Below are 19,294 nucleotides of genomic sequence, written 5' to 3'. Positions count from 1 at the left end.
TATGTATAAACCAGACACGCGGCCCACACCTTAATATGAAAATTGAATGTTAGTGCGGCCCGCGAGTTTTATATGAATGGCGCTTGACAGCGTCATGCTTGTCATCCCTCCCGATTTTTCCGGCAGACTACGAATTTCAGGACAACTATTCTCTCGAACGTGCCGTGATGGTACAGCGTTTACCATTTAGCGGCCACTACAACCAGCGTTCCGGCCCAGTGACAGCAAGGCATACTTGGTCAACAACCACACAGGTTACACTGATGGTGGCGGTATAAATAACTTTCACACTCTTACTAATCATGCGCCACACTGTGAACCCACATCAAACAAGAATGACAAACACATTTCAGGAGAACATCTGCACCGTAACACAACATAAACACAACAGAACAAATACCCAGAATCCCATGCAGCCCTAACTCTTTCGGGCAACATTATACACCCCGCTACCAAACCCCGCCCACCTCAACCGACGCACGAAGGGGGTGTTGATGTGTGGGGGAGCAGGGTTGGGGTGGGGGCGGGGTTTGGTGGTAGCAGGGGTGTATAATGTAGCCCGGAAGAGTCAGGGCTGCATGGGATTCTGGGTATTTGTTCTGTTGTGTTTATGTTGTGTTAAGGTGCAGATGTTCTCCTGAAATGTGTTTGTCATTCTTGTTTGGTTTTGGTTCAAAGTGTGGCGCATTATTAGTAAGAGTCTTAAAGTTGTTTTATATGGCCACCGTCAGTGTAACCTGTGTGGCTGTTGACCAAGTATGTCTTGCTGTCACTTGCGTGTGCAAGTAGAAGATGCATACCTCAAAAGGCTAGGCTGGCAGCTGTTTATACAGATTGTAGAGGGCGCTAAATGCTGTACCATCATGGCACGCCCTTATTATTATTGTTAGGGTGAAAATCGGAGAATATTAATCCCTGGAGTTTTCTGCGAGAGGCACCGAAATCCGGAAATCTCCCGGGAAAATCGGGAGGGTCGGCAAGTATGCAGCTGAGCCGCATCAGTGATCAAAGAGCCGCATGCGGCTCCGGAGCCGCGGGTTGCCGACCCCTGGTGTAGACTGACCATACGTCCTCCTTTCCCCGGACATGTCCGCTGTCCGGGCGAAGTTTCTTAAATGCCTCAAATGTCTGGCATTTTGATTTAGGGTTGCGTGTATTTTCAATGTACGTCCAGGGTTAAGAAGGGGTTAAAAACAAAACAAATTGTGCGCGCAGCAGCATTCGTGAGGGAGGGGCAGACACAGAGAGAGCGAGAGAGTTATGATAAACGTGCATGCGTCGCCAGGCTCTGCTTTTTATCCATAGATTTATCAGATTTAATTTTTTATTATCTACAGCAGGGGTGTCAATAGTGTGCCCCGGAGGCCATTTGCGGCCGACAGCTAATGTTTTAAAGGCCCAAGGCACATTCTAAAAATACTATTAAAATAAATAAAAACATAACAAAAGTGAAATAAAAAAAGCTTAAAGGTGAAATGTAATTTAGAAATAGTTGCAATGTTGACTAATAAAACAAAGCTGTTTTTTCTTTCTTTCAAACTGTCATTGCTCAAAACATAATATTGAATCAAAATCAATGTTATTATGAATTATTGACCTGTCCAAGGTTCTGATTACTTCACATCAAATATTCCACTTTGAAAAATATTTTTGGTGGAAGATTTTGCATATGTGTGCTTGACAAAAAAGGGCAGAAAACAAACAAACAAAAAAACAACATAAAAAAAACTAAAACATTTTGAAATGAGGGATAGATCTGAAGTTGACTCCAGAGATTGAAGCGTTAAATATAAAATGTACGTATGCCCTGGCACACCATTATCATTTCATGACCGAAGCAAAACACTTTTTACACTTTTATACTGAAATAAATATACCTACAACTTATTAAATAAAAACTAGAGATGTCCAATAATATAGGCATGCCGATATTATCGGCCGATAAATGCGTTAAAATGTAATATCGGAAATTATCGGTATCGTTTTTTTTTTTATTAAATCATCATAAAAAACACAAGATACACTTACAATTAGCGCACCAACCCAAAAAACCTTCCTCCCCCATTTACACTCATTCACACAAAAGGGTTGTTTCTTTCTGTTATTAATATTCTGGTTCCTACATTATATATCAATATATATCAATACAGTCTGCAAGGGATACAGTCCGTAAGCACACATGATTGTGCGTGCTGCTGGTCCACTAATAGTACTAACCTTTAACAGTTAATTTTACTAATTTTCATTAATTACTAGTTTCTATGTAACTGTTTTTATATTATTTATTCAAGAAAATGTTTTTAATTAATTTATCTTATTTTATTTTATTAATTTTTTTTAAAAGTACTTTATCTTCACCATACCTGGTTGTCCAAATTAGGCATAATAATGTGTTAATTCCACGACTGTATACATCAGTTGATATCGGTATCGGTAATTAAAGAGTTGGACAATATCGGAATATCGGCAAAAAGCCATTATCGGACATCCCTAATAAAAACATAGAAAAAACTACCAGCAGCGGTAAAGTTTAGATCCATGAAGGAAAGAAGAAAGTGAATGAATGTTTATAACTGAATACATTTACATATGTATACACATTTGTTTTCTTTTTTTTATAAAAAAATTTTAATGTATTAAGTAACGTTTATGACAACCTTTTTCCAAAACACAATATAGAATGTGAGATATAACAGGATAATGCATACATTTATAATTTGTTTTCACAACGCTTACAAAAAAGTGAGACCCCAAAAATGTATTGTGGTACCCCATTTTTATGACTTGATGGGGTCCCTGGGACCCTATTGTCAACAGAGGAGAAAAAATGCTTTATTTAAATATATATATTATTTATAAAGCAAGTTCGAGTATCATTGGCAAATTTTCACCTACCTTGGCACGCATATACAGTATGTGTCCTCTTTTTGGGATTTCACAATATGGTCAGCCTAGTTTTGTGGGAATAGTTACATCAAGTGGACATTCAAACGGTCTCACATTCTGTAAATTAAAGATGCTAAAACTCATTTAATGTAGATCCAAATATGCTAATGTGTTTTCCAAATCCTACCTGATGGCTGATTTACAACACACCTGGTCTGCCGGCAGGGGTGTCCCGATCCAATATTGACATCGTTCCGATATCAGCAAAAAATATATATATATATTGGCTCGCATACAAAATGTCCGATACAGGCAGTCCTGCAGTGTGTTTACTACTGCAAAGATGGTTAACATCAAATGTTCTCTAATAGATTGTTTTTTCTTGTATTTTAGTCAAGTCATTTACAAAAGGTAAACATGGTAGGCTGTAGGCCACAGGTGTCAAACTCAAGGCCCAGGGGCCAGATGTAACCTTAAATATTGTGTAATTATGCAAAAATATATTATCAAACATTAAAACCATTTTTAAAATCTAAATAAATACTAATAATAATGATTTCAAAGCAAGTTACCCATCAAATTGTGCAATGTAAAAGTAGCAATAGATTTCATGGTAAAATTTTGAAATTTACTGTGGTTTTTACAGCACTTTTGTCTAAATGAAAAAAAAAACGGTACTTTTTTTACTGCAAGAAACTGTGGTGTCGTTTTGGCATTTACAGTAATACACCGAAAAATCTACAGTTGTTGATTTGCGGTAAAAACAAAAAAACAAACTGGCAGCTCAGGTGACAAAATTTTACTGTAAAATTGCAGTGTTTTTTATTTACAGTAAAAAAAAAACTAATGTAAATTTTACAGTAAAATTCTGGCAAATGAGCTGCCTTTTTTTAAATCATAAAAACAGCAGTACTGTTTTTCCATTTACAATAATATACCCTCAATTTTGAGGTGGAATTATTGCAACTTCCATCCATTTTCTACCGCTTGTCCCTTTCGGGGTCGCGGGGGGTGCTGGAGCCTATCTCAGCTGCATTCGGCCGGTAGGCGGGGTACACCCTGGACAAGTCGCCACCTCATCACATATAGACAGACAACATTCACACACTTGTGTCAATTTAGTGTTGCCAGTCAGCCTGGAGGTGGGAGGGAGCCGGAGTACCCGGAGGGAACCCACGCAGTCACGCAGAACATGCAAACTCCACACAGAAAGATCCCGAGCCCGGGATGGAACTCAGGACCTTCGTATTGTGAGGCACATGCACTAACCCCTTTTCCACCATGCCCTTATTGCAATTTACCATATTTTTTTGCATAAAAATTGTGTAATAATAATATTCACTGTAAGAAGCGGCCCTCTGGGGCCAAACATAACTGCAATTGGGCCTTCAGTGAAAACGACTTTGACACCTCTGCTACAGGCTAACAGGAGCCAGCAGCTAAGCACACAATAGCACACAAGCTAGACATATGTACAAACCCCGTTTCCATATGAGTTGGGAAATTGTGTTGGATGTAAATATAAACGGAATACAATGACTTGCAAATCCTTTTCAACCCATATTCAATTGAATGCACTACAAAGACAAGATATTTGACTCATAAACTTTATTTTTTTTTTGCAAATAATAATTAACTTAGGCTGCAACACGTGCCAAAGTAGTTGGGAAAGGGCATGTTCACCACTGTGTTACATTGCCTTTCCTTTTAACAACACTCAATAAACGATTGGGAACTGAGGAAACTAATTGTTGAAGCTTTGAAAGTGGAATTCTTTACCATTCTTGTTTTATGTAGAGCTTCAGTCGTTCAACAGTCCGGGGTCTCCGCTGTTGTATTTTACGCTTCATAATGCTCCACACATTTTCGATGAGAGACAGGTCTGGACTGCAGGCGGGCCAGAAAAGTACCCGCACTATTTTTTTACGAAGCCACGCTGTTGTAACACGTGCTGAATGTGGCTTGGCATTGTCTTGCTGAAATAAGCAGGGGCGTCCATGAAAAAGACGGCGCTTAGATGGCAGCATATGTTGCTCCAAAACCTGTATGTATCTTTCAGCATTAATGGTGCCTTCACAGATGTGTAAGTTACCCATGCCTTGGGCACTAATGCACCCCCATACCATCACAGATGCTGGCTTTTGAACATTGCTTCGATAACAGTCTGGATGGTTCACTTCCCCTTTGGTCCGGATGACACAATATCGAATATTTCCAAAAACAATTTGAAATGTGGACTCGTCAGACCACAGAACACTTTTCCACTTTGCATGAGTCCATCTTAGATGATCTCGGGCCCAGAGAAGCCGGCGGCGTTTCTGGATGTTGTTGATAAATGGCTTTCGCTTTGCATAGTAGAGCTTTAACTTGCACTTACAGATGTAGCGACCAACTGTATCTAGTGACAGTGGTTTTCTGAAGTGTTCCTGTGCCCATGTGGTGATATCCTTTAGAGATTGATGTCGGTTTTTGATACAGTGCCGTCTGAGGGATCGAAGGTCCGGTCATTCAATGTTGGTTTCCGGCCATGCCGCTTACGTGAAGTGATTTCTCCAGATTCTCTGAACCTTTTGATGATATTATGGACCGTAGATGTTGAAATCCCTACATTTCTTGCAATTGCACTTTGAGAAACGTTGTTCTTAAACTGTTTGACTATTTGCTCACGCAGTTGTGGACAAAGGGGTGTACCTCGTCCCATCCTTTCTTGTGAAAGACTGAGCATTTTTTGGGAAGCTGTTTTAATACCCAATCATGGCACCCACCTCTTCCCAATTAGCCTGCACACCTGTGGGGTGTTCCAAATAAGTGTTTGATGAGCATTCCTCAACTTTATCAGTATTTATTGCCACCTTGCCCAACTTCTTTGTCACGTGTTGCTGGCATCAAATTCTAAAGTTAATGATTATTTGCAAAAAAAAAAAATGTTTCAGTTTGAACATCAAATATGTTGTCTTTGTAGCATATTCAACTGAATATGGGTTGAAAATGATTTGCAAATAATTGTATTCCGTTTATATTTACATCTAACACAATTTCCCAACTAATATGGAAACGGGGTTTTGTAGTAGGTGTCCTTAATTGAACAATACTGCAGTCTAAAACAGAGCATTTGTCAATAAGTATTACTGAGACCTAACAAAGTCTCCAAGGTAGTATTAGAAAGTATCCGGTAACAAACGGATCCGCATCATTCAACTTACTGTGTCATGAACGCAACATGAATTATTGTAACCACTTGGTGTCACAAAAAACAATTACCACTTCAACTTAAATGGGAACAGCACTTTTTGGGGGTAATTTTGCCGATCATACACAATCCTTATGCCAGACAAGAACACGTGTGTTTCTTTATTCATGCATTCTAAATAGTAAATTAATGCACACGTCCGCTTACGATGGAGCCTACGGGAGTCACTCTATTCTGTCTGTAAAGTGTATATAAGCACTGTATATAGTGTACGTAATGTAGTAACAGGCGCAATCATAATAACATGTCATATTTACATACTTTTCTCAATTTGATCATACGGCGGCATATTCATTTCAAAAAGGTATCACGACGTTTGCTTTTTCGTTGGACAACATCAGTCAGTACGTTTCCATGCACTAAATTAGTCAATTTCTTTCAAATAGTTCGTTGTTTTTTTTGTATTTTCACACCGACATGTGATATCCGTGTCCATGCGACTATTGGTCATGTGTCTCCCGTACACTGGGGGACGCTTACTTCATTTTAGAGTGGTTAAATGAATTCCTTTTTCGGTTGACCTATGACGTCACACTCGCCATCTGCAGATCCTTACAACTTGTTTTAAGTGATGTCCGCTGTATAATAGAGGGCTTCGGATTTTTCCTGAAAGTGCATCTATTTTGAAGGCCGATATTGGCACAGATTACAAATATTAGGTCTCTAATGGCTATGCTGATGTTAAATAGCATTGCGCTACGAACATGACGCTACTACCAAGAATGTATCGGGGCAGATACAGGTCTGATATAAAGTAAGACAGGCAGAAAAGTTTTTTTGAAGGAATTTTCGGACGGAGAATCATGGAAACAAAACTTTTGAATGTCTCCAAGTTCATTCAAAAGGCTCTGTGGATTAATGGAAGGAGTTTTATATCCGAAGAAAAGGATTGTTTGTGCTCTGACTGATATCCTAAGGAATGTTTGGGACTATCTTGCCAGATTTGAGGAAAGTTAATCAGTTTGGGGTGCACAAATGCAACGTGAAGAGGTTTGTGTATGCTTTATTATTCGCCTTTAATATACTTGCTTCATTATCTGTTCGAATTAAGCCGGCATTCTACATTTCCTTAGCTACCTTCTTAAATAAATCTCTGTTTCTTTTCTTCTACCATCGATGCCCTTCAAAATGTTCTGTTCTTTTCATTTGTGAAGCAAATAAACAGTCTCCTCTTCATTACAATTGTTGCTATGTTTTTATTGAATGGTATCTTTTTCCGGGTTGTTGACACTGGCACATGCGCAATTCAAAGGGTCCTCTCTGGCGCGCACCCCCCCTCGAGAAGTCTAGTTTCTAATCGCATAATCAAGGTGTGTTAGTCCGACTTTTCAAAAACCGAACACAATCGGATGCTTGTTTAGAGCCGAACTATTTGTGAAATCTGACTAACTTAGTACATGGACACGTACCGAGTGATTACTACTCACTTACTGCACAATGTCTGCCCTCACTGGGATGCCGACAGTTAGAATGTTGATATATTCCCATTTATATGAAGAATGATTTAGAATCCTTGCCTAGAAAAAAGGGGGGTGGAACGATGCGTCTTTTTGTATCTTTCTCGCCATTCCTGAATTCTGAATTGAATGCCAAAGTTAACCAATTTGTCAGATGACGTCCTCATTCTTCTACTATCAAGGTGAGAGGCATTATTTATGATCTAGAATAATCTTCCACAAGCTCCAAGGCGAGAAAGCGGCTCACCAGCTGATGATGTCAACATCAATCAATCAATCAATGTTTATTTATATAGCCCTAAATCACTGCACAAGCCACAACGACACCCTCGGTACAGAGCCCACATAAGGGCAAGGAAAAACTCACCCCAGTGGGACGTCGATGTGAATGACTATGAGAAACCTTGGAGAGGACCGCATATGTGGGTACCCCCCCCCCCCTAGGGGAAATAGCAGCATGCGCTAATTAGCTCTCTCTGCTAAAATAGTTAGCGCTTATAGTAACAATGTTTCTAATATTACTAATACTAGATACTTAATTCAAGTCATGAAAATGTAAATGGAGTATTGTTCACGTTTTTTGGATGGTTTCATGGGCGGAATAGAAGACTTTCTATTGGTTCCATTGTAAGCAGACTTTACTTATGTTAATTTACGAGTTAGAATGGACTAAAAATAAAAACACCTGTCTTCTTTAATAATGATTGCGAACCATAGGCACAATTCCAAAAAAGTGCAGTTCCCCTTTAAAGAAAGCATCCGTTCGTTGCAGATGGTTAATACTAGGTTTGTGTTTTTATACTTACCTTTGTTCTGGTAGAAAAGGTTTGGTCAAGTGAAATTATTCAAACATTCCATACTACAAAATAATATATGATTCCTATTGATATCGTATCATACTAAAATAGTGGTAATGAACAATACTAATTGATTGTTCAGATAGAAACTGATTTTTTTCAACATAAAAACACTTCTTTGTGGTCTATATAATATGCAATGATAGTTCTTTGCTCAGAATGTGGCATAGATTATGTTTTACAGACAGTCTTCAAACCGCTTTCTGACCATTTCTTAAGTATGCGCCTTTTGTGGGCGTTTTGGAATTACATGACTAAACTTCAACTGCGTCTTCTACCCGTCAGCCATGTTGTAGTTTTTAGCGCTTCCATATGGAATCTTCTGACAGATAAGTTACAAATATGCGCTGCTTTGGATTTAAAATGGCAACCGCAGAACATGTACGAGCCAGTCTGCCCCCACATCAAAAGGATAGAGGAAAAAGAAGGAACTTATTGACTAAAATGGTGGACTTGCCCCAAGCTCTTCGGGTAAAACTTTACCGTATATGGAGATATCCGCTCACATCACAATTGGGTAAAACGTCACAAATAAGACAAATTCCAAATTATGAAAGAATGCAAGATTGTTTTATAAATATCTCTACCTTCATGGTTTGATTTCACATTTTTGGCACTTATGCAGATCCCAAATACACAAAAATAGATAGTAATATTTAAGAAAAATTGGTTTTGCATAATATATTGTACTATTTATATAACGTAATGTAAGTGAAAAAATGGTTTTGTGTAACCCATATGCCAAAGTATAAGAATATATAAAAGCTATATTTATTGAGTATAAAATACTAGGTGGATAATGTAGTGCATACAATTCTAATATTTCAGCTCAGAACCTTCAATTTGGTACTGAATTCCAACACAGTACGCATTTAAAGTGAATTAAAGTGTTTTTCCTTATGCATTCACTCGGTAATTGGATACAAAAGACAAAGTGTATTTGTCGTGTGAACAAAGATCCAGACATGCAGGGCACCTTCACAAGTGCATTACCACGACCATAAAGGTGAGGTGTGACTGGCAGGAGTCATGATTAGCCATAGCGCTAAAAAGTTATCTGTGAAATCCTTAAACTATCAGGTCCAAAGTGTGGGCCACATTTCATTATTCTATGGGCCTGTGGTGCATTGTCCACAAAAAAATTAGAGATGTCCGATAATATCGGCCGATAAATGCTTTAAAACATTAGGGTCCTCCTTTTCGGTCGAAAAGGAGGAGGATTAGCAGTCGTTTTTAAAAATGACTTTAAATGCCATCAGATCCGCCTGCAATCCTCCTTTTCAAGCTTCGAACTGTGCATGTTTGAACTGGGTCTTTCTGATGTCGTCCTGTGTGCCGTCGTCTATCGACCACCCAAGTACCACAAAGACTTTATAACTGACTTTTCTGAATTTCTGGCTGAAATCCTGCCCAAATATGATCGTGTCCTTATTGTGGGTGATTTTAATATTCACACCTGCTGTCCAGACGAGCCGCTTTCCAGGAGCTTCCTGAATGTAATCGACTCATTTAACTTTGTACAGTCTGTGTGTGGTTCCACACACGAACGCGGGCATACACTCGATTTAGTGCTCTCGTATGGTTTGTGTGTTTTTAATTTGGACATTTGCGACGCTGTGTTCTCTGATCATATGCCGATCCTGTTTAATATTCCCACTCAGTGTCCGGTTAAATTGTGCGCTCTGCCCCAACGCTCTCGCATGTTTAATTCTTCGTCTCCTGCTCTGTTCTCCTCAGTTTTTTCGACTCTTTGTGATGATAATTCTGCAGCCCCGTATGTCTGAATACTGAAGAGTTGGTTTCTGGGTTCCACTCTATTTGTTTACAAACACTGGACACGATCGCTCCTTTCAAGTGCCGCCGCTCTAAAGCCACGCCTCAGCCCTGGTTGAATGACGTCACTCGGGCTGCCAGGCGCGTATGTAGGAAAGCAGAGAGAAAATGGAAAAAAGACAGGTTGCATGTGTCCTTTGCCATTTTTAAAGAAAGCCTGTTTTCCTTTCAAATGACTGTAAAAGCAGAGATGAATATCTATCTATCTCAGATTATATCTTCTAACTGTAACAACCCCAGAGTTCTGTTCAAAACTATTAACACTGTCATTGATGCTCCCAAATCTGTTGGTTTTGATGCTTCTTTTGAATTCTGTGAAAATTGTCTCCATTTTTTCACTGACAACATTGTGTCAACTAGAGCCAGTTTATCTCAGCCTTCATATGACCCTTCTGTTCCTCTGCATTTCTCTTCTGTTTTCCATCAGTTTGAGCCGGTGTCCTTTTCTTTTTTAAATGACAGTTAGTCATATGAAGCCCTCTGGTTCTCCTGCAGATGCCCTCCCACCTCGCCTGTTTAAGGAGGTACTTGCTACTATTGGATCAAGTGTCCTTAACATTATCAATAGTAGCCTCTCTTCTGGAATAGTTCCAGTAGAGTTTAAACATGCAGTGGTACGACCTCTACTTAAAAAACCAAGCCTCGACCCCTCTCTCCTCTCTAACCTCAGACCTATCTCTAATCTTCCATACATTTCCAAAATATTAGAGAAGGTTGTCTACAGTCAGTTGTTGCCCTTCTTAGAGGATAATGGTATCACTGAGCTGTTCCAGTCCGGTTTTAAAGCCCTCCACAGCACAGAGTCAGCGCTTCTAAAAGTTTTTAACGATATCCTCCTGTCAACTGATTCTGGTAAATATGTTGTCCTGGTGCTTTTAGATCTGTCTGCTGCGTTTGACACCGTCGACCACACCACCTTAATCACTTGCCTTGAGAACTGTGTGGGCATTAAGGGCGCCGCCCTCAACTGGTTCCGGTCGTACCTAACCGACAGGAGTTTTTGTGTAAAAGTAGACAGTTTTATGTCTTCCACAACTCCTTTACCACATGGGGTCCCCCAAGGCTCAATCCTTGCCCCAATCTTATTTGCGCTTTACCTTCTCCCCCTTGGTTCTATTTTTAGGAAGTACAGTATTGCATTTCATTTTTATGCCGATGATTGCCAGATTTATTTTCCCATGGCACAAAATAACACAGTTCAACGTCTTATTGACTGCCTGCACGACATCAAAGTCTGGCTTTCAGCTAACTTCCTGAGCCTAAATGAAGACAAAACAGAAATTATGTTGTTCGGTCCAAGTCGCTCTCCCTCCCCCAACGCTGACCTCGGCACTCTGACCCCGTATCTCAGCGACTGTGTCACAAACCTGGGGGTAAAGTTCGACTCAGATTTTAAATTCGAAAAACAAATCAGCAGCGTCGTTCAAAAAAGCTTTTATCAAATACGCCAAATAGCGAAAGTGAAACCGCTTCTATCAGGACATGATCTCGAGAAATTAATCCACACCTTTATCTCAACTCGTCTTGACTACTGCAATGCCCTGTATGTAGGCATTAGCCAGGCCTCCCTCGTCCGCCTGCAGCTCGTGCAGAACTCTGCTGCTCGTCTGCTAACACAGACCCGCAGACGTGAGCACATCAGCCCTATATTAGCGTCCCTTCACTGGTTCCCTGTGCGTTATCGAATCAATTTTAAACTCCTTTTATTTGTTTTTAAATGTCTAAACAACCTCGCGCCAACCTATCTCTCCGACCTCCTTCAGCCTTACTGCCCCACCCGATCCCTAAGACCAGCCGATCAGCTGCTACTGACGGTCCCTGACACAAGGCTGAAGTTTAGAGGTGACAGAGCTTTTGCCGTTGCTGCTCCCAAGCTCTGGAACGACCTACCTCTGGGTGTTGGACAAGCCTCCTCTCTTCCCGTTTTTAAATCTCTCTTAAAAACATACTTTTATTCCATTACTTTTAACACTGAGTGATATCCATCCTGCAATGGCGCCCTATAATACACCTGCTGTGAACCTGTTTTTATGTTTTTATTTATTCTATTTTATTTATTAATTTTTTATCGTGTTCTGTTTGTGTTGTGTTTGCTCGGTACTCGTATTATCTTTTAACCTGCCCATTGTACAGCACTTTGGCTACCCCTGTGGTAAATTTTAAATGTGCTTTATAAATAAAGTTGATTTGATTTGATTAAAATGTAATATCGGAAATTATCGGTATCGTTTTTTTTGTTGTTGTTTTTTTATTAAATCAACATAAAAAACACAATATATACTTACAATTATTGCACCAACCCAAAAAACCTCCCTTCCCCATTCACACTCGTTCACACAAAAGGGTTGTTTCTTTCTGTTATTAATATTCGGGTTCCTACAATATATATCAATATATATCAATACAGTCTGCAAGGGATACAGTCCGTAAGCACACACGATTGTGCGTGCTGCTGGTCCACTAATAGCACTAATTTTAATTTTACTCATTTTCATTAATTACTAGTTTCTATGTAACTGTTTTTATATTGTTTTACTTTCTTTTTTAATTCAAGAAAATGTTTTTTAATTTATTTATCTTATTTTATTTTATGAAGTTTTTAAAAAATTACCTTATCTTCACCATAGGCATAATGTGTTAATTCCACGACTGTATATATCGGTATCGGTTGATATCGATATTGGTAATTAAGAGTTGGACAATATCGGATATCGGCAAAAAGCCATTATCGGACATCCCTAGAAAAAATACATTTGCCGATATTATCGGCCGATAAATGCTTTAAAATGTAATATCGGAAATTATCCGTATCGGTTTCAACCTCGCGATTTTCCCGGTAGACTCCCGAATTTCAGCGCCTCTCCTGAAAATCTCCAGAGGCAACCCTTACCCCGATTTCCACCCGGACAACATTATTGGGGGCGTGCCTTAAAGGCACTGCCTTTAGCGTCCTCTACAACCCGTCGTCACGTCCGCTTTTCCTCCATACAAACAGCGTGCCGGCCCAGTCACACAGGTCACAGTGAGGGTGGCCGTATAAACAACTTTAACACTGTTACAAATATGCGCCACACTGTGAACCCACACCAAACAAGAATGACAAACACATTTCGGGAGAACATCCCCACCGTAACACAACATAAACACAACAGAACAAATACCCAGAACCCCTTGCAACACTAACTCTTCCGGGACGCTACAATATACACCCCCCCAAGTATTCTCTAGTATACTCTGGACTGAAGCTATGTGCCTTCATTGTTTTTGTAGCTGTTGTTTTGAGGCATGTTTAAAAAAAAAATGTAATTATGCACTTTGTGAAAGTCAAAGTATAGTATTTCCCATAGTTGTAGTGGTTATTAGGATTATCTCAGGGAGAGCATATCCCAAATTCCAAGCTGCTGTGTTGAGGCATGTTAAAAACAATAATGCACTTTGTGACTTCAATAATAAATATGGCAGTGCCATGTTGGCACTTTTTTCTATAACTGGAGTTGAAGTTGTTCTCTTATTTTGGAAAACCTAAAATCATCAGACCGGAAGCGATTGATTGATTGATTGATTGATTGATTGAAACTTGTATTAGTAGATTGCACAGTACAGTACATATTCCGTACAATTGACCACTAAATGGTAACACCCGAATAAGTTTTTCAACTTGTTTAACGTTAATCAATTCATGGTAAAGTTACATTGTTTAATGCATCCAGCGGGGCATCAAAACAAAATTAGGCATAATAATGTGTTAATTCCACGACTGTATGTATCGGTATCGGTTGATATCGGAATCGGTAATTAAGAGTTGGACAATATCGCAATATTGGATATCCACAAAAAAGCCATTATCGGACATCTCTAATAAAAACATAATAAAATGCAAACATAGAATAATAAGGTATAATTTAACTCTAAATAACACAAAGTATTGTCTTTAATATATACATATTTTTGTAGCCTTTTAATGAAAATACGTGCACATGTGCACACATTTTGCAAATCAAATAGACCGAGGAGCAAATTTTTTTGCTCCGAGGTCCTCACTTTTTAAAACATTTTTAGTGATCGTATTTTAGAACGAGACAAAATCAAAAGGAGCTAAGGCCGCACTTTGGACAATTCTGTATGGAAGAACATTTAAAAAAATATCAAAACTATTCACTCACTCTTCATTCCTTTCCTGTACGTCTGCTGCACATATTTGAGGCCTGAAACGATCTCCTTGTTCACCTGAGGAGAGAAAAAGTATTGTTGAAACATTAATGTAACATCTCAATTAACTTGAATTCCTAATATCAATATCTTACCGTTTTATTTACATGTTGTATGATACACCCGCTTATGTCAAAAACCTGTTTATGCCAACCAACACAAATAAGAGGCCACCATTTTCTTTTTATGACGTCACACTTAAGTTGACGTCCGCATAAATCAGGGGTGCCCATTACGTTGATCGCCGAGGGTGGGTCAGTCAATCGGCGGCCAGGCATTAAAAAAAATAAAGCTAAAAATTAGCGGTCATCTATCTTCACCAAGACGTCACTTTCGTCACTTGATTGACATTCACGGCACCCGAGGGTCTTGTGAGATCATTATTAAGAAAAAATGACCGACAGGAAGGCGAGAAACACTTTTTATTTCAACAGACTCATGCGCCATACCTGCTGTCAAAACTCTAAAGACCGACTGCACAGTTCCTATCTTCATAATAAAAGCACTGCTTCATCCTGTATGCGCTTAACAAAATAAGAGTCTCAGAAAGCTAGCGCACACAAGCTAGCAAGCTACAGAGTTTGCCGCTAATGTATTTTTTGTAAAGTGTATGAAAACGAGAATGGAAGCTGGACAAATAAGATGCCAAAAACAATCACTTTCATGTGGTATTGGACTGAAAGGAGGACTTTTTTCTCCTCCATTTCAAAATGCGGACATCAATGCAAGACATCAGAATCAGGTAATACACCAACTTATATTCTTGTCATCATGAAAAAAAGGAATCTATATGTGTTAAACATGCTTGTAATATCATTAACCTCTTAAGGCCCAAGCTGTTTGTTTACATGATTTTTTTATTTCTCTTTGCTATTTGGGCGTATTGGACCTGCGTGGGTTCCCTCCGGGTACTCCGGCTTCCTCCCACTTCCAAAAAAACATGCACCTGGGGATAGGTTGATTGGCAACACTAAATTGGCCCTAGTGTGTGAATGTGAGTGTGAATGTTGTCTGTCTATCTGTGTTGGCCCTGCGATGAGGTGGCGACTTGTCCAGGGTGTACCCCGCCTTCCGCCCGACTGTAGCTGAGATAGGCTCCAGCGCCCCCCGCGACCCCGAAGGGATTAAGCGGTAGAAAATGGATGGATGGATGGATGGACCCTAATTACAATAAAAACTAATAAATCATCTTTTTATATGATGTACTTAGTCCATAAGTAACAAATGTGTACTTCATGTGTAGCGACATGCTAATTTATATTTTTACACTTTTTTTTCCAAATTCCATTGTATGTTATATTCTTCTGACACCACCAGATAGCAGTATAAGTGTCCATATGTCGGCATAAGACCCCAATTCAGTAGTGTACACAATTTTGGAAATAAGAGCTAAAAGGTGCTTTCCACACATGTGGCCACTAAGGCCTTTAGAGGTTAAACACCTTTAAATTGTTAACAAAAACGTCTCTTTCATAAATAAATAAATATAATACTATATGTATGAATGAGGTAGATCCCCTCGACTTGGTCAATTGAAAAGTAGTGTAAAAGTAGCCTGCAGAAAAAGTGTGGGCACCCCTGGCATAAATGGTCAACAACGTTTGTCAACAAAACATGTGATTACCAAAAAGCGACAAGCGGTAGAAAATGGATGGACGGAATATAGTAAAACTTTTATTCTAGAGAGGTTTATGTTTAAAGCGGTGTGTAGCTGCTGAACAGTAATCACTTAATTAAGTGATTGAAAGCTGCTTTCACAGAAGAAAAACGTTTGTTAGATTACAGCTATTGTTTACTAGTTTTCATTCCTATATCTTGTTGAGCATTGGAACGTGTAAGTATTTCACGTTTGTCATACATCATCTGTTCATTAGGAAAATTACATATTTAATAGTCATATTTAGAGGTGTTGTAAAATCACTCATGCTGATAATGGGATTTCAATTGTGGGGAAACAATTTTTGACAAATATTCTTAATCAATAAAGTACTATCTATTTAAGATGTTGTGATACAGGAAGGTAAAAGTTCAACCTTCCAGGTGATATGCTGTATGTGCTGCCATCTCCTGCCAATCATGTTCCACAAAACATTGACTATGTTATTTGTTTTGAAATTAGTTTGATGTTTGAGAAACAGGCTACGTAGCGAGTCTGCTGCTTTTATGCACTAAGTTAGCATCAATAAACGTTGCCACACAGTTTGGTGAAAATATATGCCTGCAAATAGAAGTTCATTTGTGGTTTTATGTACATTTTGTTGTTAAAATCTCATTTGTTAAACATTTGTACATGTTTAAAACGATGATGATGCTATTTTTTGTTAGCCTGCCAATGGGCTGGTCCAATGTATGTTAGCATTAAGCTAGCGGCATGAGAGCAAACCTTTACTTAAAGGCCTACTGAAACCCACTACTACCGACCACGCAGTCTGATAGTTTATATATCAATGATGAAATCTTAACATTGCAACACATGCCAATACGGCCGGGTTAGCTAACTAAAGTGCCATTTTAAATCTCGCGCAAAATATCCTGCTGAAAATGTCTCTGTATGATGACGCCTGCGCGTGACGTCACGGATTGTAGAGGACATTTTGGGACAGCATGGTGGCCAGCTATTAAGTCGTCTGTTTTCATCGCAAAATTCCACAGTATTCTGGACATCTGTGTTGGTGAATCTTTTGCAATTTGTTCAATGAACAATGGAGACAGCAAAGAAGAAAGCTGTAGGTGGGAAGCGGTGTATTGCGGCAGGTGTTGTGCCGGACAACGCACCCCCGGCGTAGAATGCACCCCTTGACTACTGTGCCGGATAACACAGCCGGTGTTTCATTGTTTACATTCCCGGAAGATGACAGTCAAGCTTTACCATTGGCCTGTGGAGAACTGGGACAACAGAGACTCTTACCAGGAGGACTTTGAGTTGGATGCGCAGACGCGGTACCGTGAGTACGCATGCAGCTGCGGCTTCCAAACATTTGATCGCTTGCCCGTACGTGCGTGCCGCTATGTGCATGTCACGTACGTAACTTTGGGGAAATATATGTGCTGTATGAACTTTGGGGAGGTGAACGGTAATTTGGGCTGTGGGATTGAGTGTGTTGTGCAGGTGTTTGAGTTGTATTGGCGGGTTATGTGGACGGGAGGGGGGAGGTGTTTGTTATGCGGGATTAATTTGTGGCATATTAAATATAAGCCTGGTTGTGTTGTGGCTAATAGAATATGTCTTGTGTTTATTTACTGTTTTAGTCATTCCCAGCTGAATATCAGGTCCCACCCGCCTCTCACAGCATCTTCCCTATCTGAATCGCTCCCACTGCCCTCTAGTCCTTCACTCTCACTTTCCTCATCCACGAATATTTCATCCTCGCTCAAATTAATGGGGAAATCGTCGCTTTCTCGGTCCGAATCGCTCTCGCTGCTGGTGGCCATGATTGTAAACAATGTGCAGATGTGAGGAGCTCCACAACCTGTGACATCACGCTACTCGTCTGCTACTTCCGGTACATGCAATACTTTTTTATCAGCGACCAAAAGTTGCGAACTTTATCGTCGATGTTCTCTACTAAATCCTTTCAGCAAAAATATGGCAATATCGCGAAATGATCAAGTATGACACATAGAATGGACCTGCTATCCCCGTTTAAATAAGAAAATCGCATTTCAGTAGGCTTTTAATGTAATTGTATCGCTTTTTTCATTTTATACCAAACTGTATTGTTGATTTAACATGATAATTATACTGTATGTGCACTTCATGAATACATTGTTATACTGTCTCTTGTGTGCTTAGTTTTACAGTAACTTTATTGTGGAGACTATTAACAACCTCAAGTTGGAAGTTTCCTATCTCTAATTTCAATTACATTTAATTTAAAACATCTAATTTAAAAGACATAAAATACATATCTGCCAAACTAAATTTCAACATTAAGAGAGGACAGAATATTATATGTCAATAAACCAGGTGTGTACAAAAAGCAGCCTGTGTTACAAATAAGCAGCAACAATTGAGAATTAGAGCAAAACAATATAACATAACAAGAAAAAGATATGTTAACACTAATAACTAATAACACAGATTTGTCCTTAAATATATCTATAATATTTATTTAGCCTTTAAAAAAAAATACATGCTTCATAAAGCCAATTATGCAAATTATTGATGACTTTACATATTGACACCGCTCCCACTGCCACAAATAAATTGCCTGTCCGTGGGAAAAAAGGATGTTGTCTGTTATTTAAGTTGTAATTGACATACTTTATTTCTGAATGTTCAGTTTTACAATGCTTCAAAGTAAAAGCTCTAAAATTTGACTCAAATGTAGTATTTTTTAAAAGCATTTATCTTTCTACTGAGCTAGTGAATTGAAACCAAACATCAACAGGAAAATAATATAAAACCTTTACAGACCATTTTGTTTAAACCATTTTGAGTTTGTGGATGAAAATTTACTGGTCCTGAAATTAGAATATGTGGTATGGAAAATGATTGAGCAAATGAATGTTTAGTGCTCCCAGGAAAATGTTGTTATTCACTGCTTGATAGTATTCCAAGTAAATACAAAAAAAGACATCACATCACAGCACGTGTTGTATAAAAAATGTGTCATGGCACAAAAAGGCAGATTATTTATATCAGTGGTTCTCAAACGTTTTTCACCAAGTACCACCATAATGTCCAACAATAAAATATAGTAGCATAGTAGGCCCAAGTATTCATTAAAAACAAGGCAGAGATTGTATTTAACAAATATATGTAATATTTCTGGCCAGGGTAACATTACACACAATTTGAA

At 39.0% G+C, this 19,294-nt stretch overlaps 1 protein-coding gene across 1 annotated transcript in view; it reads right to left on the bottom strand.

Moving 5' to 3' along the window:
* Positions 1-19,294, bottom strand: part of LOC133617240 (rho GDP-dissociation inhibitor 1-like) — a 45,246-nt gene that overhangs the window by 1,887 nt on the left and 24,065 nt on the right. Inside the window, exon 5 of the mRNA XM_061977107.2 lies at positions 14,447-14,510. Within this exon, the coding sequence (XP_061833091.1) occupies positions 14,447-14,510 (64 nt within the window). The remainder of the gene's footprint in view (positions 1-14,446; positions 14,511-19,294) is intronic.

Source organism: Nerophis lumbriciformis, linkage group LG16 (genome assembly GCF_033978685.3).
Source record: "Nerophis lumbriciformis linkage group LG16, RoL_Nlum_v2.1, whole genome shotgun sequence".
NCBI lineage: Eukaryota > Metazoa > Chordata > Actinopteri > Syngnathiformes > Syngnathidae > Nerophis > Nerophis lumbriciformis.
This window is presented reverse-complemented; position numbering and strand designations above follow the sequence as displayed.